The sequence below is a fragment of the Syngnathus leptorhynchus genome, chromosome 11, assembly GCF_054491065.1.
Source record: "Syngnathus leptorhynchus isolate UIUO chromosome 11, UIUO_Slep, whole genome shotgun sequence".
Lineage (NCBI taxonomy): Eukaryota > Metazoa > Chordata > Actinopteri > Syngnathiformes > Syngnathidae > Syngnathus > Syngnathus leptorhynchus.
Window position 1 is genome coordinate 11,872,840 of NC_141205.1, and position 23,037 is coordinate 11,895,876.

General features: G+C 48.2%; 1 protein-coding gene across 3 annotated transcripts; it reads right to left on the reverse strand.

Annotated features, from left to right (window-relative positions):
• Positions 1-115: 115 nt before the first annotated feature.
• Positions 116-22,430, reverse strand: flnba (filamin B a). Of its 3 annotated transcripts, none has more exons than XM_085923245.1 (48): positions 21,830-22,430; positions 16,876-16,982; positions 16,664-16,799; positions 16,490-16,587; positions 16,264-16,411; positions 15,717-15,835; positions 15,552-15,626; positions 15,317-15,479; positions 15,022-15,222; positions 14,625-14,762; positions 14,303-14,429; positions 14,021-14,157; positions 13,743-13,936; positions 13,412-13,525; positions 13,178-13,321; positions 12,301-12,424; positions 11,893-12,053; positions 11,584-11,674; positions 11,350-11,504; positions 10,911-11,028; positions 10,759-10,838; positions 10,404-10,589; positions 10,005-10,319; positions 9,815-9,917; positions 8,751-8,951; positions 8,479-8,652; positions 8,133-8,295; positions 7,904-8,064; positions 7,516-7,807; positions 7,279-7,432; positions 7,005-7,194; positions 6,435-6,682; positions 6,203-6,286; positions 5,862-5,970; positions 5,628-5,768; positions 5,162-5,290; positions 4,829-5,002; positions 4,386-4,748; positions 4,163-4,315; positions 3,845-3,967; positions 2,897-3,163; positions 2,603-2,740; positions 2,390-2,505; positions 2,187-2,319; positions 1,930-2,103; positions 1,563-1,781; positions 1,227-1,463; positions 116-1,143 (listed from the first exon to the last, which is right to left on the reverse strand). In XM_085923245.1, the coding sequence occupies exons 1-48, from the start codon at positions 22,119-22,121 to the stop codon at positions 956-958; spliced, it is 7,857 nt and encodes a 2,618-aa protein (XP_085779371.1). In that variant the 5' UTR covers positions 22,122-22,430; the 3' UTR covers positions 116-955. The 3 variants fall into 3 exon arrangements, with proteins under 3 accessions (XP_085779371.1, XP_085779370.1, XP_085779372.1); XM_085923244.1 differs by having other exon boundaries at positions 11,350-11,516; XM_085923246.1 differs by lacking the exon at positions 21,830-22,430 and adding an exon at positions 20,886-21,098 and having other exon boundaries at positions 11,350-11,516.
• Positions 22,431-23,037: the final 607 nt, after the last annotated feature.

The following is a 23,037-nucleotide window of genomic DNA, read 5'->3' on the forward strand; positions in this document are numbered from 1 at the left end:
AATGTTGGGTTTGTTTTCCAGAGAAATCTTAAAAACAAACAAAGGCATTTTGTAATAAATAAATGTCGATGCATTTTCTTGGTTAAACTATGAATGAAAAAAAAAAAAACCCCACTTAGTAATCAGTTCATTTTAATGATCAAATGTACATAGTGACACATGAGAAGGCAACATTCAAATGGGACAAGACGAGCTGAAACCACTCCGCGACATTAAAGTAAACAGCGTTCACAGCCGGAGCAAAAGGATTGTGGGAGACGTAAAACATTAGTAGTCCCCTAAGCGAGCCCAACAAAAGCTAGCTCACATGGCGTTTTACGCTTCTCCCTGCTGGACTGGAGTGTGACACGTCACAAGATGTTTCCAGTTTTGGCAATATTTGGAGCTAAAAAGGCATTCCAGTTTATATGACATTTTTAGCAACATTTTTAGCATTGTTTCAAAATGAGAATGTGTTGTTGGGTTTTTGCAGATTATGAAAATATGAGTATATTTTTTGTCTACATATCGTGCACCTTTTGTCTTCAATCACATCAGTTAGCGTTATAACTCCTGCAACATTGAAACTGGTTTTATTGTATGTTGAGTTTTAGAATAAACTTCAAAAAATGGCTTGCGCAGTCTTTTGCAAAGAATTATTAGCTGCCTGCTAAAATTCTCCTTGTTGGTTCAAAAGGTACTACTGTACAAAATGCATGGTCAAAATGCCCCCCAAAATGGTTGACTACTTTTTGGCCTCATTACTCTTCTTCAGCGCTGTAGATCAAAATGTCAAATATATTAACAGCAACAACAACAACAAAAAATCAATGCTAAAATAAATTAGCATAATTAGCATAGTGTTGTGACGACGATCGTTGTAATCCCACATTTTAAATATAGAAAGAAAAAGAAAGGGGGAAATGAGCCGCAAAAGGGGCCCCGCACCACACTTTGGACACCAGAACCGGCCACATCAGGGCACGACAACGTGGAAGGGCGAGCCAGGGATGTGGTCTTCGCCCCACTTGACCACCAGCACGTAGTCACCGCGCTCGCGCAGCACGTAGCTGACATTGTAGTGCAGGTCGCCCAAGTGCTTGATCAGGACCTCCTCGCAGGGAACTTGGGGACCGTGCACGCCGACCACCAACATGTTCTTACCTGGTGGAGGCGTATGATATCATTTTATATCAGACAGCATGTATCAAAAGAAGAGCAGGCCCCTTTCAGATTGAGTGACTCACCGGCCTTGCTGCAATCCACCGAGAAGCTGCTCTTCTGACCCACGTAGGCCTTGCTCAGGCCCGTGCCTCGACTCAGCACTTTGCTGGCGTCCGAGGCGGCCGACCCGCCCGTGGCGCTCTGCAAAGACGCGCCGCTGCTGCCGCCGCCGCTGCTGCTAAGCACTGACGCTTCCACAGAGGGTTCAAGGGTCAGTGTCGACGAAACGCTGGTGTCGGTCACGTTCACCAATGGAGGACCTGAAAGAGGATGCTGGCTAAGACCAAAAGATGGAAGATGGCGTCGCGTGACGAGAGCTAAAGGCATAAACTAGAAGAGGAGCGAAAGAGCGTGCCGACCTGTGACTTTAGCCACGAAGGGGCTGCTGGCAATGTGGTGAGGTCCACCGTACTTGACGGCAATGACGTAGCTGCCGGGCGCCAGCGGCGTGTAGAGCACCTTGTAGCCCTCCGCCACTTCCAGGCACTCCATCTGAACTTTGGACGGGCCCTCCACCGTGACGGCCACTGCGCCCTGCCCCGCCATCGTGTTGTCGATGATAAACTCCGATTGGACACCTGCCGGCGAGAAGCACGCACACTCAAAACCTGTGTAGATAAATCACCTATCAATATGTCTGGAATATGTCATTGCTTTTATTTCTTGACAAACTCTGATTATTTTCTTTCGGAATACTGGAAGATGGCGAAAGGAAGATTTCAAAACCTGTGGTGCCTTTCTCCAGTCCGCCACCGTACGCCGAGACCAGCGCGGCTCCTCCAGCCTGTTCGGACGACCCCACCATAACGCTGAAGGAAGTCACACGGCCCTGGGGCCCGTACTTGACGTCCACCGAGTGGAGACCTCGCTCCCGGGGGATGAAGTGGATCGAGTACTTGTCTGGGATGGAGGGCAAGGCGGGTCTTTGTGGTGCACGCAAGGTACATCGACCGCGCGCACACACACACGCGAGGTCGACGCACCTTCTTCCAGATGTTTGACGGCACACTCCTCCTGAGCTCCAGAGGGGCTGGTGACCTTGGCCTCCGGTTTTCCTTTAGCTCCTTCCATTGACACGGTGAAGGCCGACGGCTGATTCAACTTCAGACCGGACTTCTGCAAATGCGCGTTTGGGATTACATTCAAGTTTTTTTTGTATTCATGTTAACCGACGTCGGCAGCCCACCTGAAGTCCGGTGACGATCATGCGTGGGGTGTCGTAGGTGGAGGCCGCCACGCGGACCAGGTAGGGACTGTCAGGGATGTGCTGATCATTGAACTTGACGGCAATTTCATAGTCGCCTGGAGAACCACATTGGTGTCGCACACAAAAAGGCTATCAAAGATTTTTCTTTTTTTCTTGTGTTTGTGTGTGTGTGTGTGTGTGTTGTTTATCTACCGGGCTCCTGCGCCACGTAGGAAACGCCACAGGATCCATCTTTGCGGTCGTCAAAGGAGATCTCGGCCCTGCTGGGACCCTCCACGGCCACAGACAGGCCCCCGGGGCCGGCCTCTCTAGTCCAGATACTGAACTCGGCTGCAGACACAATAATGGAGTGAGTGGGGCCTCATTGAAGACAAAGAAACCAAGAGGGCCAACTTTGCACTGGCAATCTAGAAGTGGAGATTCCGTCAAAGAGGTCGGTCGCTTCACACCAAAAGGTCAACTCTCCTTTCAGGGTTGGCTGCGTACCTGGCTCTCCCACCAGTGCTCGCTCCAGTCCAGGGCCTCCCGCTTTGACCTTGGCGGCGCCGCCCTCGCCCAGCGGCCCCACAGTAAACTGGAAGGGGCTGCCCGGCACGTGGGTGCCCCGGTAGCGAACGCTCACTCTGTGCACGCCCATCTCGGTGGGCACGAACTGCACGCAGTATGTGTCGTTGCCCGCGGCAACCAGCTGAGCAGGCTGAACGGCGCCCGACGGGCACGTGACCTCGGATGCGACATCGCGCATGTCCAGCGCTGCCGACAAAAACACAAGTAAATGAGTCCATTGGATGTCATTTTGTGTTCATTCATGTTTTTTTGTGTGGAGGGCAAGGAAATAAATGTCCCAAATTTAAGCATACATCAATTTGAGCAATGTTGTTCACATTTTCTATCTATTATTATAAAAAACATAATTGCATTGTTTGTTGTTTATGTATGCTTATCATGGTTTGACTTTTTTTAAAATCCAATCCAGTTTTGAGCATTTATGAGGGAGAAGAGGGTGAACTAGAGCAGACTGTTGAATAAAACATTGGCAGCAAACCTCGGCCATTTCCCCACTGGAACATCGGCGGACTCCGCAGAAGTGAGAAGAAAAAGAGATGCCAGGAAGTAAGGAGCGACACAAGGTCAAGAAGAAGAAGCAGCGCACTGGAAGAAGATGAACATGAAGATGATGATAGAGAGACCAGAAAGCAAATTGTGGAGAGAAATTCGGGAAGGGAAGAAGGAAGGAAGGAAGGAAGGAAGGTCGGGAAGGAAGGAAAGCAAGACATGAATTGAAGAAAACGTTGCTTCATAGTAACATGTCAACTTTCATGGTTGTTGGTGTGGTTCATACACCAAAAAATGTTACATTTTAACACAACTCAATCCTTGGCTGACAAAGTATTCCTTTTATTTGCATCTTCGAAAGATCTGTCATTTAGGTACCTGGTATCTTGAGGCTGAGGTCACAGACGCTGCCCACGTCTGCAACGGGTGCTGCCCTCTGTTTGCGGGTGATGCTCTCCCGGATTCGACCTTCGCCTGTCACCTGCACGGTGAATGGACTTCCTGTCCGACACAGAAGCGCAAAAGGTCTTCAATTCCATGACTGGCATATCAGAATTAAAACAAACATGCAATGGATCCTGCGGGACTCCACCTCCTAATATTACTCTTTGACATAATTCACTTGAAAAAAAACCCTAAAAGACCAAAAAGGAGAAAAAGTGGCCAGTGGAGCTCATCTGGCTGTTTCCTTGGTACCTGGAATGGGCTTGTCAGAGAAGCGAATGGAGACGATGTAGTTTCCGGGCTCAGTGGGGCAATAGGAGACGCGGCACGTGCCGTCTTCCATGTCCTCCGTCTGGATGTCCACCTTGCTCGGACCCTCGATGGCTAGCGCCAGCCCACCGTAACCTTAACGTAATATGTCAGCATGATGTCACTTTGTCAAAGAGGTTCCCTACCTCGGCGGCGGCCATCTTACCGGCGTCGCGCGTATCCACCATGAAGCTGGTGTCAGCGAAGGTGCTCCCTTGAACCAGGCCGTCACCGTAGGCCCGAACGCGCCCGGCGTCTCCGATCTCAGATTGCACGATCATGATGGAGATGGGGCTGTTGGCCACGTGGCATCCGTTCTTGGTGATGCTGACCGAGTGCTCGCCCACCTCGCGGGGGATGAAGGAAATGCCCACGTGGTTGTTGGCCATCCTCTTGAGCAGGCAGGGCTCCTCGCGCCCCGACGGCGCCGCGATGCCGGCGCTGAGGAGACTCAAGTCCGTCTCGTCGATGTTCAGGAAGAAGTCGGCCGACGAGCCCAATTTCACCTGCGAGCGCCGTTGTTTGTCCTCTGTGGCGTATGTAAAACACTATTTTCTTTGGAAACTTTTTTTTTTTCTATTCTGCCCAAATAGTCGGCACGGTACAAACCCGTGATCCTGGCGGTAAATGGGCTGCCGGCAATATGCTTGTTGTTGTACTTGACCAGGATGCAGTAGTCTCCCGGCAGCGTGGGAAGGTAGCTGACGCTGCACGTGCCGTCCTTGTTGTCCAGGCAGGTGATCTCCGCCTTGGACGGACCCTCGATAGCCAGGTCCAGGCCACCTGGACGCATGCAGAGCGGCCAACAACATTAGCAGCAAAGAAAAAACACCACTGAAAGAAACAAGCAGTGGTTTCAGTCTTCAGCCTTGAGGGACACCAGAGCGTTAAAAGGTGTACTTTGATCATCTAACTTGTCAGTGATGATTTGTGGCCCGATACCTTCAGCCGCGTCCTCTGTGTTGACGGTGAAGACCGAAGTCTTATTAGCCACGCCGTAGCTGAGGCCTGCGCCGTAGGCCGTCACACTGGGACTACTGGAGTGGTTCACGTAGAACTGAAGAGGGGACTCTGCAACAGCAACACACACACACATATATTTTCATTACATAGGAGGGAATTTTCTCATTAGTTTGACAGTAAACTGAGAGTTTCAGTCAACAATGTGGCCTCCACCTGCAAAAGCAGTCCTGTTTTGGGGACCATCTCGTGTGTACCTGTTGTTAATTCCATCAACACCAATGCAACTGAAAGTGATTAACACTGCCACGTGCCTGACCAAAACCTTATCATTGAATTCATGCCATACCCTGATAAAAAAAAAACTGTTCCTTAATTGTTTTGAGCAGTGTATATGGATCAATTGATGAATTTGCCTTTTGGTGTGAAAAATACGATCCTTCCATACCTGGAATGTGCACTCCGTTATACTTGATGTGCATCTCGTGCAGGCCGGCCTCGGTGGGAGAGTACTGCACAGTGACCGTCCCGTCCAGGTTGTCCGTAATCAGCGGCTGAGCAGACTTTCCCGATGGCATCAGAACCTGGCCTGAAAGACATATGGCAAGAGACACATTTTATTTTTTTTTTTAAAAGACTTTTCCAAAACATTTTCAATGCATTCATGCATGCGTCTCTCTACCGGTGACTTGTCCCCTCTTAAAGGCGAAAGGAATGACCATGTGGAAGGGTCGGAATGCGCTGCCGCCGCCGCCACCGCCGATGCCATTGCCGAGCTCTTCTGACGTCACCTGAGGGGGAGGAACAGTGAATGTCACTCAACAAATACGACCATCTCATTGGCCAGTGATAGAAAGCGGCATCACAAGACGCGTCGTAGCCAAAGTGTGCGCACGCAGACAGCCGTCACCATGGCGACCGACCTGACAAGCAAGCTGCATTCCAATTGGTTCATGCAAATGAACCGTAAAGATGGAAGGAGAGCGGTCGAGCGAGTTGGAAGGAGTGCGTGTGCGCGTTTACCCAGGGCTGAAAGCCAAGTCCTGGTGGAGCACCTTGCTGCTGGATTGACGTCAGTTCTTGCATGGCGGGGACCTCATTGGTCGCCTGAGGACACCACAGGAAGCTTTGAAAAGCTGACAGCCAACTTTATTTTGCTGCATCAAAGGGCTGCGGTGCTAATTCTTTCGTATGTGCAGGGGACAAAAAATGCTAGGCTGGGAGCGCGGTACGGCTTTCCGGCTGCTTTCCATACCTTGACTTTGAAGGGACTGCCGGGGATGTGCTGCCCACCGAAACGCACGAACATAATGTAGTCGCCGGGCTCCTGTAGCGTGCAGAAAGCGTCGAAAGTTCCATCCTGGTTGTCCTTCACTGCGGCGTCCACCTCGCTGCCGTTGGGCCGGACCACCACGCAGTTCACTTTGCCTTTGCCCGCACCCTTGGTGTTGACCAGGAGGAACAGCTCCTGATCCACTTCCCCTCTTGGGTCCACTTTAGGCCCTGATGTACATAGCACATTGGCTTCCAATGTTAGTTTGAACCATCTTCCATCAACTTGAACTTTAGTGTTAGAGTCAACATTAGCGATAACGTTGTTAGCATATTTCCATCAACTTGAACTTTACCGTTAGCTTCAACATTAGCTAGAACATGACATGTAGCGAGCCTTCAAAGTTGAACAGGCTGGCATTGAAAAAAGGAAAGTTAGCAGCAACGTTAAAGCTAATATTGCAAACTAATGACAGAAAACAGTCAACCTTTCAAGAAGATGCAAAGAAAGGTCATTCTAAAACGCTACACGTGGTATTTGCTAGTGACGCACCGGTCGTGGTGCACTTGCTGGCGTCTCCCGTCACCACGGCTTGGACTTTGTAAGGCGAGTCCAGGATGTCGTCGCCGCCGTACTTGATGACGATGGTGTAGCGACCCGCTCGGTCGGGCACGTACGATACGTTGTACGTGTCGTCTCCGTTGTCGTGGATCGTGGGCAGCTTGGGTTTGCCGTCCTGGTCCTTAAGACAGACAGCACAGACAGACAGCGGTTGCTTGCGGTGGATTTTCTAATCAATGCAACTCGACATGTGTGAAGTACTGACAGTGATGAGCACGCTCAGTTGTCCCTGTCCGGCTTTCTTGGCGTTGATGTTGAACTCAACGGGGAAGCTGGCGAGAACTTTGCTGGTCAGCCCGGGGCCGCTGGCTTGTACTTTATGGGCGTCGTGGGTGGGAAGCACTTGAACGGGGAACGGACTATAAAAGGGGAAGAAAAAAAAGTTGCAAGATGAATGCACAACAAGCAGATGAAAAATTCAAAGCAGTTCCACATGCAGTACCTTCTGGGAATGTCCTCCTCAGCATACTGTACAACCACCGAGTAGGCGCCCTCCACAGAGGGCGTGTAGGACACTGTGTGGGTGCTGTCCCTATTGTCCAACACCTCCACAGGTTCTGACAAGCCTTTAGGGGTGCGCACAGCCACCACGAGCGGTGCCAGGCCTGCCTCGCTGCAGTCCACCGTGAACATCTGCGGGATGTTAGCCCGAACCCCCGGGGCCACTCCCGGCCCGTAAACCTTCACTTTACTAGGTTCTACAAGGTCCTCGACTGGAACTTTGAAAGGGCTTCCTAAAAGCCAAAATAGAGAGTTGATTTTGAAAGTACTTCAGATGTTCCTCTTTTGTCAAGTTGATCAAAACATGAGAAGTTTCCTGCCTAACTCACCGGGGATGTGCTCTCCTCCATAGAGGATGTTGACGTCATAGAGGCCTGGCGTGAAGGGAATGTAATCCACACTGCAGCTACCATCTTTGTTGTCTTTGCACGCCATCTTGGACTCCGACGGACCCTCGACGGTGATGCCAAGACCACCAGTGCCTGCCCCCCTACAAGTAGCACTTTTCTTAGACCAAGACGGGCTTGGCGCACCCCATCGGCGTGTAAGCGCCTTTACCTGGTAATGATGTTGAAGGAGTTGGTTTTATCGGTCAGGCCCTTGTTGAGGCCCGGCCCCGTGGCCATCACTCTGCTGGGGTCGCAGCCGTCAGACACGCAAACCCTCGCCGGGCTCTGTAGAACTGGCGTGTCTTCGTAGAGAATCTGGACACTGTGCTCACCTGAAAGACAATTGGACGTACCATGTGCAAAGGATTTAGGGACAAAAGTTTCAGGCCCCGACAAGTCGGCTGACTAAATGGGCTACAGAGGAAATCTAATTGTGGACCAAAGTTTAGCGCATGACCATTTTTAGATGCCACCAGTAGCCGTTTGTCGTCTTAAGCATTTTCCCGTTGCATTACCGTTTTCATATGGCGTGTATTCGATGCTGTACGTCCCGTCCTTATTGTCTTTGACCACGCAATCCGTCAGAGCCCCAGACGGGTTCCTGACCTCGGCTTTCACGCGGTTCCCACCCTTCCGGCTCAGAGGACGAGCGTCCACCGTAAGCGTGGTGGTGGCTTCTCTGAAGACACCTGCGGGGCAAATGAGGGAGGGAGGGAGGAAGGGCGGGCTTTACGTTGACCATCCAGGCGGGACACCGGCGTCAGCGAGCGGGCAATTAATTGCGTACCTTGTCCGTCCACTCCGCAGCCAGACACTTTGACTTGGGAGACGTCGATGGCTGGGACCACCCTCACCTTGGCAGGGAAACCGGGAACGGCTTTGCCGCCGTACTTGAGCAGCAGAGCGTATGTTCCCGAGGTCAGAGGAACGTAGGTGACCGCGTATGTCCCGTCTTTGTTGTCCATCACTTCCGTCGTTGCTTTCACACCTGGAACAAATAGTTGAGAAACACGGCTATAACCCTCATAAAATGGAGCGATGACTACTTAGCCAATCAAAAGCCGAGAAAAAACGGAACTGCTCGTTCGAGAGAATGTCCCACTTCCTACCGAGAGACTGGCTGATTTGAGAGGGAACGGACGGGTAGGCCGAGGCTAGGACGGAGCGGATAGCGGAACACAGTGAGAGAAATCGATTACAAAAAAAAAATAATGATAAATAAAAAAAGTACAACAGATTGTGAATCTTTTTTTGATATTGATTTTTGATATTGCGTCGATATTGTGATATCTTTTGATGCGATTGTTCGGGCGATCAGGCGTTTTGACATTGTGATATCCTTTGATGCGATTGTTCGGCCGTTATTGTTAGCTATCTCACGGAGATAGTTTTTTTGTTTCCCTTTTTATTTTGGGATTTTCATTCAGATGGATTCGCTTGGATCAATGGCGAGCCTTCTCAGTTGGATCTAAAAGAAAAAAGACAGACACTTTGGATGCCTTCTGACCCACACCAAACCAGTATCTCATTTGAACACTCACTCAGGTCCATTGAAGTAATTGATGGTAAATAATGATTAAATTATCCTTCGTATTCATTTTTGATGAACAGTGAACAGTATTTAAACAAAGACAGATTTTTGATATACAACCGTGTTTAGAAACCAGCAGAATATACAAAAGATTGAAGATCAATGGGTGCGGCAGAAATTCAAACAAAGCAAACAAGGTAAAGGATTCGCAGCCCAAGTCTGTTGCCTACCTAAACCGGCTGCGGCAAAAAAAAAAAATGAACAGAAGGGAAACCCAAGTCACAGAAACACACAGAGCTAGGTTTTCAATTGTGTCAAACCTGCAGGTGCGGAGGCAGAAGACGGGTCTGGAACAGCCTCCAGGCTGAGTTGACCACGTCCAGCATGGGAACAGTCAACGTAGACCACATTGGCCTCTCCCACCTGCGTGCACAAATGTTGATCTTGACATGTCCAATAATTCAGATCAATCCAGTTGAGGCTCTCTCTCTCTCTCTCTCTCTCTCTCACCTTCGCCTTGCTCAGGCCCAACCCAGTGGCCACCACCTTGCTCGGATCAAAAGGCCAGTGGATGTCTGCTCGAAAGGGCGAGCCCGGGATGTGGACCTCCTCGAACTGAATGTTGACCAGATATTCTCCGGGTTCCGTGGGCAGGTAGGAGACGGAACAGGTCCCGTCCCCGTTGTCCGAGCACTCGATTTTGGCCTCGGTGGGTCCCTCCACCGTCAGACCCAAACCACCTGTGCCGGCCCCTTTGGTGTCTATGGTGAACTCGGCGTGGTTCCCAACAAAGCCTCCTTTCAAACCTGGACCGTGGGCCTTCACCTAGATGGAAATGGAGAACCCACATTTTGTCCAGATTGTTAATGGCAGTGGAAGACAGATAGTTGTTGGTTGGTGATTTGGTACCTTGCTGGGATCCGGAGGCAGCAGGCCCTCCACTGGGAAGGGGCTCCCCGCGATGGGGTGTCCGTCATAGGACACATTGACAGCGTACACCCCCTCTTCCGTGGGGGTGTAATCCACCAGATGCACGTCGGCTTTCCCAGGCACTGGCTCCACTTTGCATGGCACGTGCCGCTGGCTGGGGCTCAGCTAAGAAACAAAGTCGCATGGCCGAATGAGTCCACAACAACAAATACATCAAACAGATGAGAGTGGACAGTTAAATATCAATAACTACCGATGGATTAGGACAGAAAAAAAAGACATTAGGATCAATAAATAAGATTAGGATGGATTAAGAGATTTAGATGACACTCACCACCTCAACCTCCAGGTGTCCTTGTCCTCCGGCTCCCTTGGTGTTAACCAGGAAGTGCTGTGCTTGGCCCACCTCCACACCTAAAACACACCCAAACATGAATTTTTTCATCCTGCTGAAAAGATTCATTGAAATTTATGAGGATATTTTACGTCCGTCCAGATTGTCAACGGCCACGTTGTTGAGGTTCAGGCGTTGCGCCACGCCCACGGCGAAGGGGCTGTTTGCGACGGGGTCCCCGCCAAACGTCACCCCGATGCTCATCGGGCCCTGAGCACATGAACATGTATCGTTTGGAAGACATTTTTTTAAAAATGCATTATCATGTGGAGTAACTATCACCTCATTAAAAATGGCAGTCAATAGATGGGAAATATGATTAAAACATGATTTTTTTTTTATATCTCAGTTAAAAATGGCATTCCATATAAATGTCATTTAGTAAAAAATGAGCAGTTGAATTTCATGCATCAGATTGATTTGGCCTCACTTGGCTTTCAAGGAACAAACGATTGGGCAGACTGTGGCTCTAACGACACACGACGTCGTCATGCCGGCAACTAATGATGCGTGCGCGCCAATGAGTCTTACCGGGGCAACCGGCGTGTACTTGACAGTGTGCGAGTAGTCATAGTTGTCGATGATGTCAAAATCATCGACGGGAGATGAGAAGGTGACATCCAGCGGTGCCTTTCCCGCTCCTTTTGTCAGGACCGTGAAGTGGGTGGGTATTCCGCTTTCCACACCTAGACACGACACTGGCGCAATGTCAATGTCCCGAAAGGAAGTGATGTCATCACGCACGTCTTTTTTTTTTTTTTTTACCCGTGCGAGCCAGTCCGGGGCCCGCGGCTTTGACCTTGGCGGCATCATGAGAGGGGTCTACGTTCACCAGGAAAGGACTCTGGGGAACTTCCTGGGTGGAAACACACATGGAACCAGTATAAAACTAGGTCAAGGTGGGCATGTGGTGGATATCAAAAGTTTACACACCCCTGGCATGGAAAAAAAAAAAAAAAAAAGTGTGTGTGTGTGTGTGAGGGGGCGATCGTATTTTGGGGCTGTGATTGGATGATGGTGAACACATCCAGATTGACACTTTCAAGAGGTGTGCAGACTTGCGCGAGCGACCACCTTGTCAGTGAAGAGCACTTTGACGGTGAGCTGTCCCGCGGTGGGCGGGATGTACTTGACGGTGAAGGTGTCGTTGGCGTTGGGGATGATGTTAAAGTCCACGTCGGCTTCCCGGTCACCCACCATGTTGCTGTCACACTTGATGCCCACGCTGACGTCACCTGAGGAAACAACGGAAGACATTCAGGAGGTCTGAGAGTCAATGGCAGCGATGGAACTGCCACAATAACAGGAATGAAAAGACTGCTGATAACAGAAACGGGTCAGACTAGGAGAGAGAAGCTGCCAGGAAAAGATTTCCCCCCTTTTTTTCATTGACCCTGGCTTTTCTGGCTAAGCAGCATTTACTCGCAAACGAGGAAGGAGGTTTGAGAGCAGATTCACAAATTGTCTTTTAGTGTCCGTTACCATCTCCCGCTCCGGAGCAGTCAATGGTGAAGTGAGTGGGCTCGCCGGCTTTGGGTCCTGTCCTCTCCACTCCCGGGCCGAACACTTTGACCTCACTTGGGTGGCTGCCTTTGCCCACGTTCACCTGAAGACAAGCGACACTTTATTGAGTGACATTTTGCGTGCGCTATCTGACCAATTGACCCCAATCGAGGATCAATTTGAGGATCAATTTGAGGACATTAGCAACACTTTTTTTTAGTGACGTTTTGCGTGCACTATCTGATCAATTTACCCCAATCAAGGATCAATTTGTGGACAACAGAAACAAATCAGAACGGCAAACTTTGATTTCCGATTGTCCCCCGACGATGTGAATGATTGCAAAGAATTGAAATGTTGAATGTTTGACTTACGTCCAGGCGCTAATGCACGATTACTATGGCTCCATTTCCAATCATCAATGTTATTGCCATTTTGTGGTTGTCATTCTTTTTTAAGAAAAGGACAGACCACAATTCCCGTTCAAGCCATTTTATTTTGACCATTTCTTTTTCCATAGCAAATTATTGTACACTTATTCCCTGAGGATGGCATAAGTTCATTCATAAAATTGTGGAATGGTTTGAAATGTGTAAAGACGCACACCTTGACGTCATCTCCTGATTATCTTGGGGACTCCAACCCCCCCCCCCCTTCAACTCCTTCATTTTCAGTCTATTTTTAAGCTCCGTTTACAGGTCATCGTAGCAGCAGCAGGAGCGTGTTGAACAGCGGTGCACCTCAATGCTCAAAAGCTAAAAAAACGCCGCCCCTCCACGACGCGCGTGATGATAATGATGGCTTTCTTGCCGTTTTTCGAGAAGTCCCCCGCTGGTTGTGAGGGGCCGCTGCTTACCCTGAAGGGGCTCCCGGGGATGCTGACTCCTCCCCAGGACACAGCTAGCGTGTGCTTGAGGGCTGAGGCAGGCGTGTAGGAGCACGTGTACTGGCCTTCCACTTTGCTGCGCACCTTCACCTCGACGGGGAGACCCTCGGCGTCCTGTCAAAGGAACGAGAAGGTGACTGTGCTGAATAACCTTCATCCATCTGTCTGTCTGTCTATCTACTGTCCATCCGTCCAGCTCGATACCTGCGCTATGATCTTGAGTGGTCCGTTGCCAGCATCCTTGGCGTTGATGGTGAACTCGGTGGGCTGGTGGATCAGGCAGCCGCTCTTCTCCAGCCCGGGCCCAAACGCTTGAACCTGTCGGGTATGGGCGATAACGTATCAGTGGCATCTCAGTGGGCGGAGCTTATTCCCAACCTTTAGCAGGCCAAGTCATTACTTGTACAGTGTCATTCCGCCTACGTTACAGGCATACACAGAATAAAGAAGAGACATGTTATTTATAGTCAATCATTTTCAGAGCAGTTAAGTGAAATTGCATCTGGCCATATTGCACAATTACAGGTCTGCTGACCTTGTCAGGGTAGTTGCTATGGCGATCGGGGAGGATGTAGGCCATGAAGGGGCTGAGCTCGATGTCGTCGTCGTCGCAGGTGACGTGGACGGCGTACTCGCCCGGCTCGGTGGGCCAGTAGCGGACGTTGCACGAGCCGTCGTTCTGGTCCTCGCACTCGATCTTGGCCTGGGACGGACCCTCGATGGCAAAACCTGAGCGCCGAGCGGGCCGGCTCATTTTTCCCCTTCTCTCGTATTGACTTTTTTTTTATCATCTGTGTGTCTATCTGGACTCACCCAGGACTCCCACATCACTGCCCACAGACTCCACCACAAAGATGGCAGGTTTAGCCACGACACCCCCTTCCAGACCGGGTCCCCACGCCCGGATCTGTTGCGGCTCCGCTTCCGGACCCACGGTGACCTCGAAGGGACTGAGGAAACAACACAAGGGCTTCTTTCACAATGTCTCCGTTTCAGACGGTCAAATCTCAGAGCTGGGTTGTGTGCGTAAATGAGACCTGGCTTAGGCCTGAAGCCATCAGCGGCAGCTTTTTCTTGCCATCATGCGCCGCTCACCTTTTGGGTATTTGCTGCCCCGCCCAGGAAATGGAGACGGTGTATTTGCCCGTAGAGAGTGGGCAATACTCAAAGGCATGCACTTTGTCCTGACTGGAGATCTGCTTCACGCTCACCTCGCTACTGTCTGAAAGATAAGACGCACTATTTTGGCGTAGGCATAAACGGCGAACCGACAGACCGACAGTGGGGCCAAATTTGAGAATCCCCCCCCCCCCCCTTTACAATCAAAGTCCGGGCCGATCATGAGATGCAAGGGCTCAAAAGATGTGACCTTTTCCCTGGTGTCAAATTTTCAAAATGAGTCAAGGTGGCCACTCACTGGGATCTTTTAGGAGAATCTTGAGTTCTCCACTGCCGGCGTTGCGGGTGTCCACCTTGAAGTCTCCCACCTGTTTCACTCGCATACCCGACGCCTGCAGGCCGCGGCCAGTTGCTCGGCACGCCCCCGGTAGGCAGGCTGAAGGAAAACAAAAAGGGCGAATGGAATATTTGCTGGCTACTGTAAATGACGTTTGCCATTTTGTACTACTGTCGGAGTACGGCGCTCTATAATTGATTAATCCTATATAGTGAGCGGGGAGTCGGGAATGCTGAATGATTCGGAACTTGACAGACTGGTCAAATATGCCACAATCACGATGGAGTCGACTTCAGGGCTGAAATGATCAGATTCTCCCTCCTCATCATCCGGCGGACATTTGAATGCCAGTCCTCACCTGGCCCCACGTCGACCACGAAGGGGCTCTTTGGCACAGCGGCGCCCCCAAAGGTGACGGCCAGCGAGTGCGGGCCGACCTGCGTGGGTCGGTAGCTGCAGCGGTACAAGTTGTCGCCCTTGTCCTCCATCATGACCTCCACGCTGTTGTCTCGGCCTTGCGGGTCTTTGATGCTCACCGTCACGTCTCCCGTGCCTGCGCCTGAAAAGACAAGACCGACCGGAGTTGCCTCCCAAGCTGCTTTTTTTTTTTTCCCCAGCAAATTCTGCTATGCGTTGTGTTTGAAAAGAATTACCTGCGGTGTAGATGTCAAAGTGCGTGGGCTTGTTGGTAACATTGCCCACGGGTTCGATTCCCGGTCCTTTCAGTGTCACCTTGGAAGCGTCGCCCAGCGCTTTGTCCACGCCCACCTCAAAAGGGCTTTTGGGGATGGGTTGCCCCGCAAACAAAACTGTCACCTAGCACAAAGTCAGGACGCCTTTAGCACGTTGTGAAAAGATGCGCTTCTTCGCCCAAACGGAAGAGACAACCTTATGGGTTCCGACCACTTGAGGCACGAAGGAGACGGCGTACGTCCTCTTGGCATCGTTGGGCTTCACCTTGAGCTGAGACGGACGGACAAAAAAAGGTTATCTGCTGATTGGTGGACCCAATCATTTCAGGAGGAAGGAGAATGAGGAAGGAAGGCGGCTGACCTCTTGTCTGGTGCCGTCCGGTTGGTCCAGATAGACTGTCACCAGACCCTGCCCGGCGCTGAACGTGTCCACCGTGAACAAGGCGGGGCGGAGCACCCGGTTGCCTGTCGGTTCGATACCTGAAGACACACGCGGCATTACAAGTTCACAAATATTCAACATTTCTTTTTTTTTTTTCCTCTTTTGGAGAATTTCAAACAATTCCCAGGTCATCTTCAAGATAACAACTCTTTGAAAATCAGATTTTTAGGTCCATATCTGACAACACCACCACGGCTGGTGCTGTTGGTTTGATGGATTTCCTTCTCGGGATGTGGAGGGCAAACCACAAGGCTAACCACTGTCAGGAGCTCATTGTTCTCGACTCGGCGCTCGCTCGCTCACTTCCCGTCATTGTAAAGGCACACCGGTGCTTCCAGTAGCTAGCGGTCGGACCTCGGGGGGAAGTCTAAGTTTCATTTCCTCCAAAACAGGCAAACGACTCGAGCGGTGAAAATCAACACGACGACATGAAAAGATCTGGAAACGTGGCGTGGATGTGGACTACCTGGTCCGTAAGCTCGGGCCTTCTTTGGGTTGAGTTTGGGTTTGAGCGGTGCTCCGGGCTTCAGTTTTGCTTTGGGGAACTGAGACAAGTACGTCATCACCGACATCTCGTCCACCTGTGGGTTAATGATCTCCTCTGGGGTGATGACCTGAAAACACACATACTCATGTGGGTGAACACTGCGGGCGGATGTGTGTTTGTGTTACAGCAACGGCGGGAACGGAACCTGCGGGATGCCCAGCCAGTCGTCAGCCAGTTGCATGGCTTCTGTGGCATTCTCAACTGGCTTCACTGGATCCCAAGTCTCCCAGTCTGGACACAGCCCTGCAAAAAAACAAACAAACGCATACACAGTAAGATTTCCCCCTTTAAGATTGTCGGCAATGGGGTTGTAGCGTACCTGGTGCACAGCCGTCCACCAGGGCCCCCAGCGCCTTCCCTGTCCTCCAGTCCTGGTGGAAGTTGGTGATGGGCATGTCGGGGACTTTGTTCTGGATCCAGCCCAGAAGACGCTGCTTGGGGGTCTTGGAGTCAGACTGCAAGGTAAATCCCAAAAGTTGGAGACGGGATGCTAACGGCACCAAACAAAAACTGAAAGCGCGCTTGTTTGACCTCCTCGTCGCCCTCCCACATGGGCATGGAGATGGAGTAGTGCAAGATGAGGGTCCACACCAGACCCAGAATCAGCTTCAGATTACCGTCTACGATGGCTTTAGAGTCTGCACCCAACAAATGACATTGATTGCTTACATTCATATGATACTGCTGCGTGTGTGTGTGTGTGTGTGTGTGTGTGTGTGTGTGTTTTCAAGTCAGTCTAACCTCTTGCTTACGTACAAGTATATGACAAGCGTGAATGTGCAAATGGAGAAAAAAAAAAAAACAACAGCGGTAGAAGTATGAAATCGAATTCAATAGAGACTTCTTCATCACCTTCCTCATTTCCATTGATCAATGGTCGGCTGAAGGGCGGCAGGGTGGAGTGTTCATTTGGGCATGTTCAAATAATGATGCTTTTTAAGGGACGCTAAAGTAAAGGTGTCAAATTGAGCATATTTAAGGATGCTAACGTATGATGCTAACTTCAAGATCGCAAAAAAGAAAAAAGAAAAAGCAAGCTGCCAACTAAATAGTAAAGTACAAACCCTAGCATTGAGTGTGCTCATTTAATGATTTATTTTTTTCTTTGCTGATCAACTTCCTGTCGTTGGGAAGCAAGGTGTGTCACACTGATAAGAAGCAGCCATTTTGGGTCTACTTTTCACCTTTATAGAAACACACACACACGCACACGTGCAAGCTAATCTCCCTCACACACTTTCTTTTGCACCACACACACACACACACATATTCTCTCCCTATACTAATGTGTTGCAGTTCCCATAGCAACAGGTGTTGTTTGATGGCCGGCCTCCAGCTGCCTTTGTCAACACTTGCTACTGGGATACAGTGGGCGGGGCTAAATTGTGCTAATGTGACAATATTGTGATTTCTAGTGCCAGGGTGGAGTAAAAAAAACAGAAAACACTGTACACATAGAAGTGGAACGCTGGTTCTATGTGGGATCTTAGTATGTTGTTCTGGAAAACTCTGAATAGAAATACATATCTGCCATTTTTTACTCAAGGTCTACAACCCACTTTTGGGTCATGATCCAAAAATGGCCAATCACTGCGCTGAGGATGCTGAGAGTGTGTTTCTGAAGAAAAGACTTTCACACATGGATGCCAACATGAGGAAGCTGACGTTAATGACGTTAACACAAAGCTGTTAAAATGAGAGATGATGAGATAAGGTGAAAGTCATACAAGAAGGGCGCTGACACTGTGTTAGCAACCTTTTTGCAATCTTCCAGATACACTATATGTGCACGTGATGACATCACTGTGTGTGTGTGTACATGTTAATTACAGGGCAGCCTGTGCATCTGTGTGTGTGCATGCAAGTTATATTTCCCTGGTGGCTGCTAATTTATGCTAAAATAAGCATCCTAAAATAAGATGCTACTGCTAATGCAAAATTCTTGAGTAATGGCACTCACTTATTAGGACAGTGCTTAAGTTAAGGCGCTACTGCTAATGCAAAGTTCTTGAGTAATGAATGGCACTCACTTGTTAGGACAGTGCTTAGGTTAGGACACTAGCACAAGCGTGCCAAAATATACTTACTTACTATTGATGCTTAAGTAAGCAAAGAAGATTGCTTCAGGGTTGTAATATAAGGTTGTTAAAGTAAGGCTTGGTGATAAAAGGGAACAAATGGAGATGCTAAAGTCACAAGACAAAACAGTTGACTATGGAAAGTTGAGTGACTTGACTGAAAGTGAGGAAAAGATCAGGTCGCTCGCTAAACAGGATGTGCAGCTATTACAATGCGTGTGTGAGCGTGTGTGTGTGTCATTCCACAAAAGTGACATCATCTCTGGAACCACCTAACCCCCAATTCTCACACAACCCCCTGCTAACATACACAGATGTATGCCTCAAGTAAACATACACCCAGAAAAACAAACTTGATGACATCACCACAAGACTTAGCGTTAGCGCATTAGCATCATTCACAATGACTAGCGCTCAGATAAAACCACATTGTTAAGGATGCTAAACAGTTGTGCGCAGTTCCAAATGAACTTTGGTCAGTCATACTTGAATGTGCTCGACGTGACAACATTGACAAGATCGTCATAGCACCAAAACAGTGCCATCAGCGGTACACAGAAAAGGAACCCGACTGCGTGCGTGTATTTGTCGTCACCAGACGTTGTTGGAACAACATGTGTTGAGTTTATACCTTCAGCAAGCAAGCAAGCAAGCCACACCAAAGTCAATGCACTTGACCCCAAATTTGTATCAATGAGTCATTTTCATAACAGCAAAGACACACTAAGGACCATTGAATTTCACTTTGAAAAATAATTTTACTTTTTTTTAGTATTCAAATGACTGGCACGTGTTAGCATTCTTCTGAAGTGTTCACACCTCCAATTTCTTGTGGGTCCCAAATCAAACTTACATGTTTTCTAAAGATGCCAATTACATTTTTTAATTATAATTTCTTTGCCAATTGCTTAATAAGCCTTTTGTTTGAAAAAAATAACACAGATGCAGGCCTAGTCCAGGGAAATAACTGATAAATGCAGGAATAACATGTAGCGAGTTAATGTGGCACTCATCAAAAAAAAAAAACAATAAAAAAAAGAAGCCCAGCAGGAACTGAAGTCAACTAAACTTTGGCGCTTCTATATTCCTGCCGCTAAAATCGTCTTAGTTGGCTGCACAAAGTCCGTCATGACTAAGTGTCGCTAGCTAACTTGCTAACAAAGATAAACTTTATGGTGACAATGACCCCATTCCACATTTTACACTACAGGGAAGTGAATTCCAGCAGCCTATAGGGTGCTTTGTTTAGTCGTGTTGCCATGACAACTGGAGCAAACCTGCTACTCTGACCTCGATTGCTATCTTAGGGTGTGTGCGCGCACGCGCACAACGAATTCAAGGTGTGTTCACAGGGGTAGAAATCCTGCTTGAAGTGTTTAAATAACACGACTAAAGTAAGAGTTGATAAAGATGATCATAACGTTAACTTCAGAGTGCTGATTTTAAAAAATAAGGATTCTAATGTGAGGGAGTTGACATCATACTAAAGAAAACTAACTGCGAGAATTTCAGTATATTTTGGAGAAAAAAAGGTAAATATTGTAAATTGTGAATGCTAAATCCAATATACCTACAATCCTACTAACTTTTATATAAGGATCTAATATAAAATTCTTAAAAAAAAACTTAAAGAAGGCTAATGTGCAAATGTACCGTACAACCTTAAGAAGAAAAGTAATGTTAGCTTTAGCCAATGGGATTAGCCTGTCCCGCATTTCTGGTCATCAATCTTCAGAGGTGTCATTAGGGCTCAGCCACTAGCTACCTCCGAAACCGGCAAATTTGCCTTCGTGCCTTTCTTCGCTGTCAGAGTGCCATTAATTGAACAACTTTTGTTTGGTCAATTATTGCTATGATTGTAAAACGTGTGCACACCCAAGGCAAATAATTCAACCATGACGCAACACGGGGTGGCTCCAGGGGTGCATGACAACACCCTTTTTCACGCACACACGGTCATTTCACCATGCCAAACAGTGACAGTCTCGCTATTGTCAATTCAGCAGCAACAAACCATGTGTAACATTTTTTCCCCCTTCCTATTTAATTGTTGAGCTGCGAAATGTAGCAGCAGACGTGAAGATAAGACGTCAAAGCTTATTAAAAGTTCATGTTAACATGGAAAACCCACGCACACACATTCGCAATTAACACTTTGTCCATTAGCACTATGGCGCGTCACAATGAATTTTCCATTTGCTTCTTGAAAATGCATTGAGATTCAAAACAAGTCTTGTAAAGTCTTGTCTTAAAATGTTCTTGTAGTGCCGAACAACTTTTAAAACGTCATTTTTTCAATTCATCTCTGGACAGAAACAACTAAAATATGTTTTCCTTTTTTTTTAGTGATCCTTGGATCAAATTTGCCTTTCATTTAAACATATGCAACGCCGATTCTCCATAAATTAATTGAACAGTTGTGATGAATTGACGTCACGCAGTAAAAAAAAAAAAACAACCCACAGCCTTTGGAGAGGACGCAGCTGCGAATTTGGATTTTGGACACAGCATGAATGTGCTCAGTTTGAAGTCCAAATGACAGCATGCATTGAGACAGCTGAATATAATTACAAACAAAAAAGTCAAACAAAGCCATGCTCGTCCAGTCTATCCACTTTGATAATAAAACTAAATCTAACTAAGATAACTCTTAGCTTTGTTGTATAGGGAGTGACCAATTGTCCAATTGTCTTGATTTGCCCCGCCCCTTTCATATACCCAGCAGTCATGATGAGGGTACCCAAAAATGTGGAATCATTCTCACAAATTAATGGTAGACTGAGATCTGAGCAAGATAAATAGATGATCGTCTTTTAAAGCCACTTCATTCTTCTAAACTAATCAAGTAAAACAAATCATAATAGTTTTTTTTCTCTCGACGCAAATCCCCCCAAATCCTCAAACTGCCTCAGGGAACTATTTTACTACAAGGGTTTACTAGATTTGTGTGTGGAGGAAAACCACACATTTTGAAGTATCATTTAATTTAATGTATTTTTATTTTTTATTAAATCTTTAAACACACATGAATTTGCAGAAGCTACAATCTCATTCACACGCCCAACCACAAAACGTGCCAAACTCCATTCATAAATGCGCCACCCACTTTAAAGCAAAGTGAACGAACGCAATGAAATCGCCCGTTGTGCACAAGTCAAACAATTCATTTCATAGCTTTATTTAGAACCGAATAGAAGAGGTGTTCGCTTTGCACTCCACGTGACTCATTAAGTTCCAGCAAAAGTGACAAGGTTGAAAACAAAACAGGATCCCATCCTATGTTCTTGTCACAAAGTGACAAACTCGCCGAGAGGTGAACCAAACACAGCAAGCGAGCGAGCGTGGCCGGGCAACCGTAGGCTACGCCGCCTCTAGTAGAACTTTCTGGAGTTCCACGAAGGACTCACCAATGGAGACGAGCTTGATGTTCTGGTTGTCCAGGAACTCGAGCGCCACTGAGACGTTTTCCAACTTCATCTGCCTGAAGTTGGGCCTGGGGTGGAAGCGGCGATGCATCTTCTGGTGGCTGAGGACCTCCAGCAAGGCGATGAGCCGCAGGCCGTCGCCCAGGTCCAGCTGCAGGTCCACGATCCTCTTATTGACGCACTTGAGGTGCTCGTTGATCCAGCGCGTAAAGGTGTTCTGCTGGATCTTCTTCCACGGTGCGTCCTCCGCCAGGTCCTTCTCTGTGGTGGGCATCTTGCTTTGGGCCGTGAGCACTATGGGCACACTGGTTGGCTAGGCGGGCCGCTGCGCGGTGCTGCCTCCACAAAGAACAGCTCGACTCGGTCTGAATTTTTTTTGGGTTGATCCAAGCCGGAGAGACTGGCTTGGCTGGGTGCGTTCACGTGTCGCTTTCCAGAAGTCGGAATGTTCGCGTTCGAGTTATCGGGCTCGTTCAGGCGGACAACGCGATGACTTTGGACCGTTCGTTGGCAGACAGTTAAACGGTGTCATGCGACTTGAAAGCCGCGACTAGGCTATGTGACGAATTTGCAGACGTTTCGCTCGACGCCTTTGACTTGCTTATTGATTGGTCTGCGTTACGTCCAATTTTAGGGTGAGACTGTGAAGGCAACACCACTTTGGATGACGTCAACATTCGGACAAAGATCGTTTATATAAGATAACGCTATTTTGAAATGTTTTTGTGCAGGTTGGGCTCACATAATACCGCGGAAGAGTGATACAGCTTTTCTTGACTACTCTTTGTGACATCTTGATTGTTTTATGTTCGTCCTCCTTTGAAACTTCGATATAGTTTTGACTTTTGTGAAAAATGTTGATTGCCTTTATTAAATTCGGGCGACACAGCAGTAAGAAAAAAAAGGATTAAAATTATCCAATTGAAAACATAAGTGAAATGTATTTTATTCATATTTTAATTAAATTCATGAAACGATTTGAAGAAGTTTTAATACACCCATATTTCTTGAAGTATATGTTAATTTAACATTTGTAAATGTCAATTATATCTACGGAGCGAGTGTCTGTCATACCCAAACTGTTGCGTGATCATTGTCATCCATTAGGTGTGGAGGGCAGATGCGTTCAATGACCTCAGTAAAAATGAGTATCTCGGCAGGTCTGGGCTGGTGATTTAATGATGGCTTGC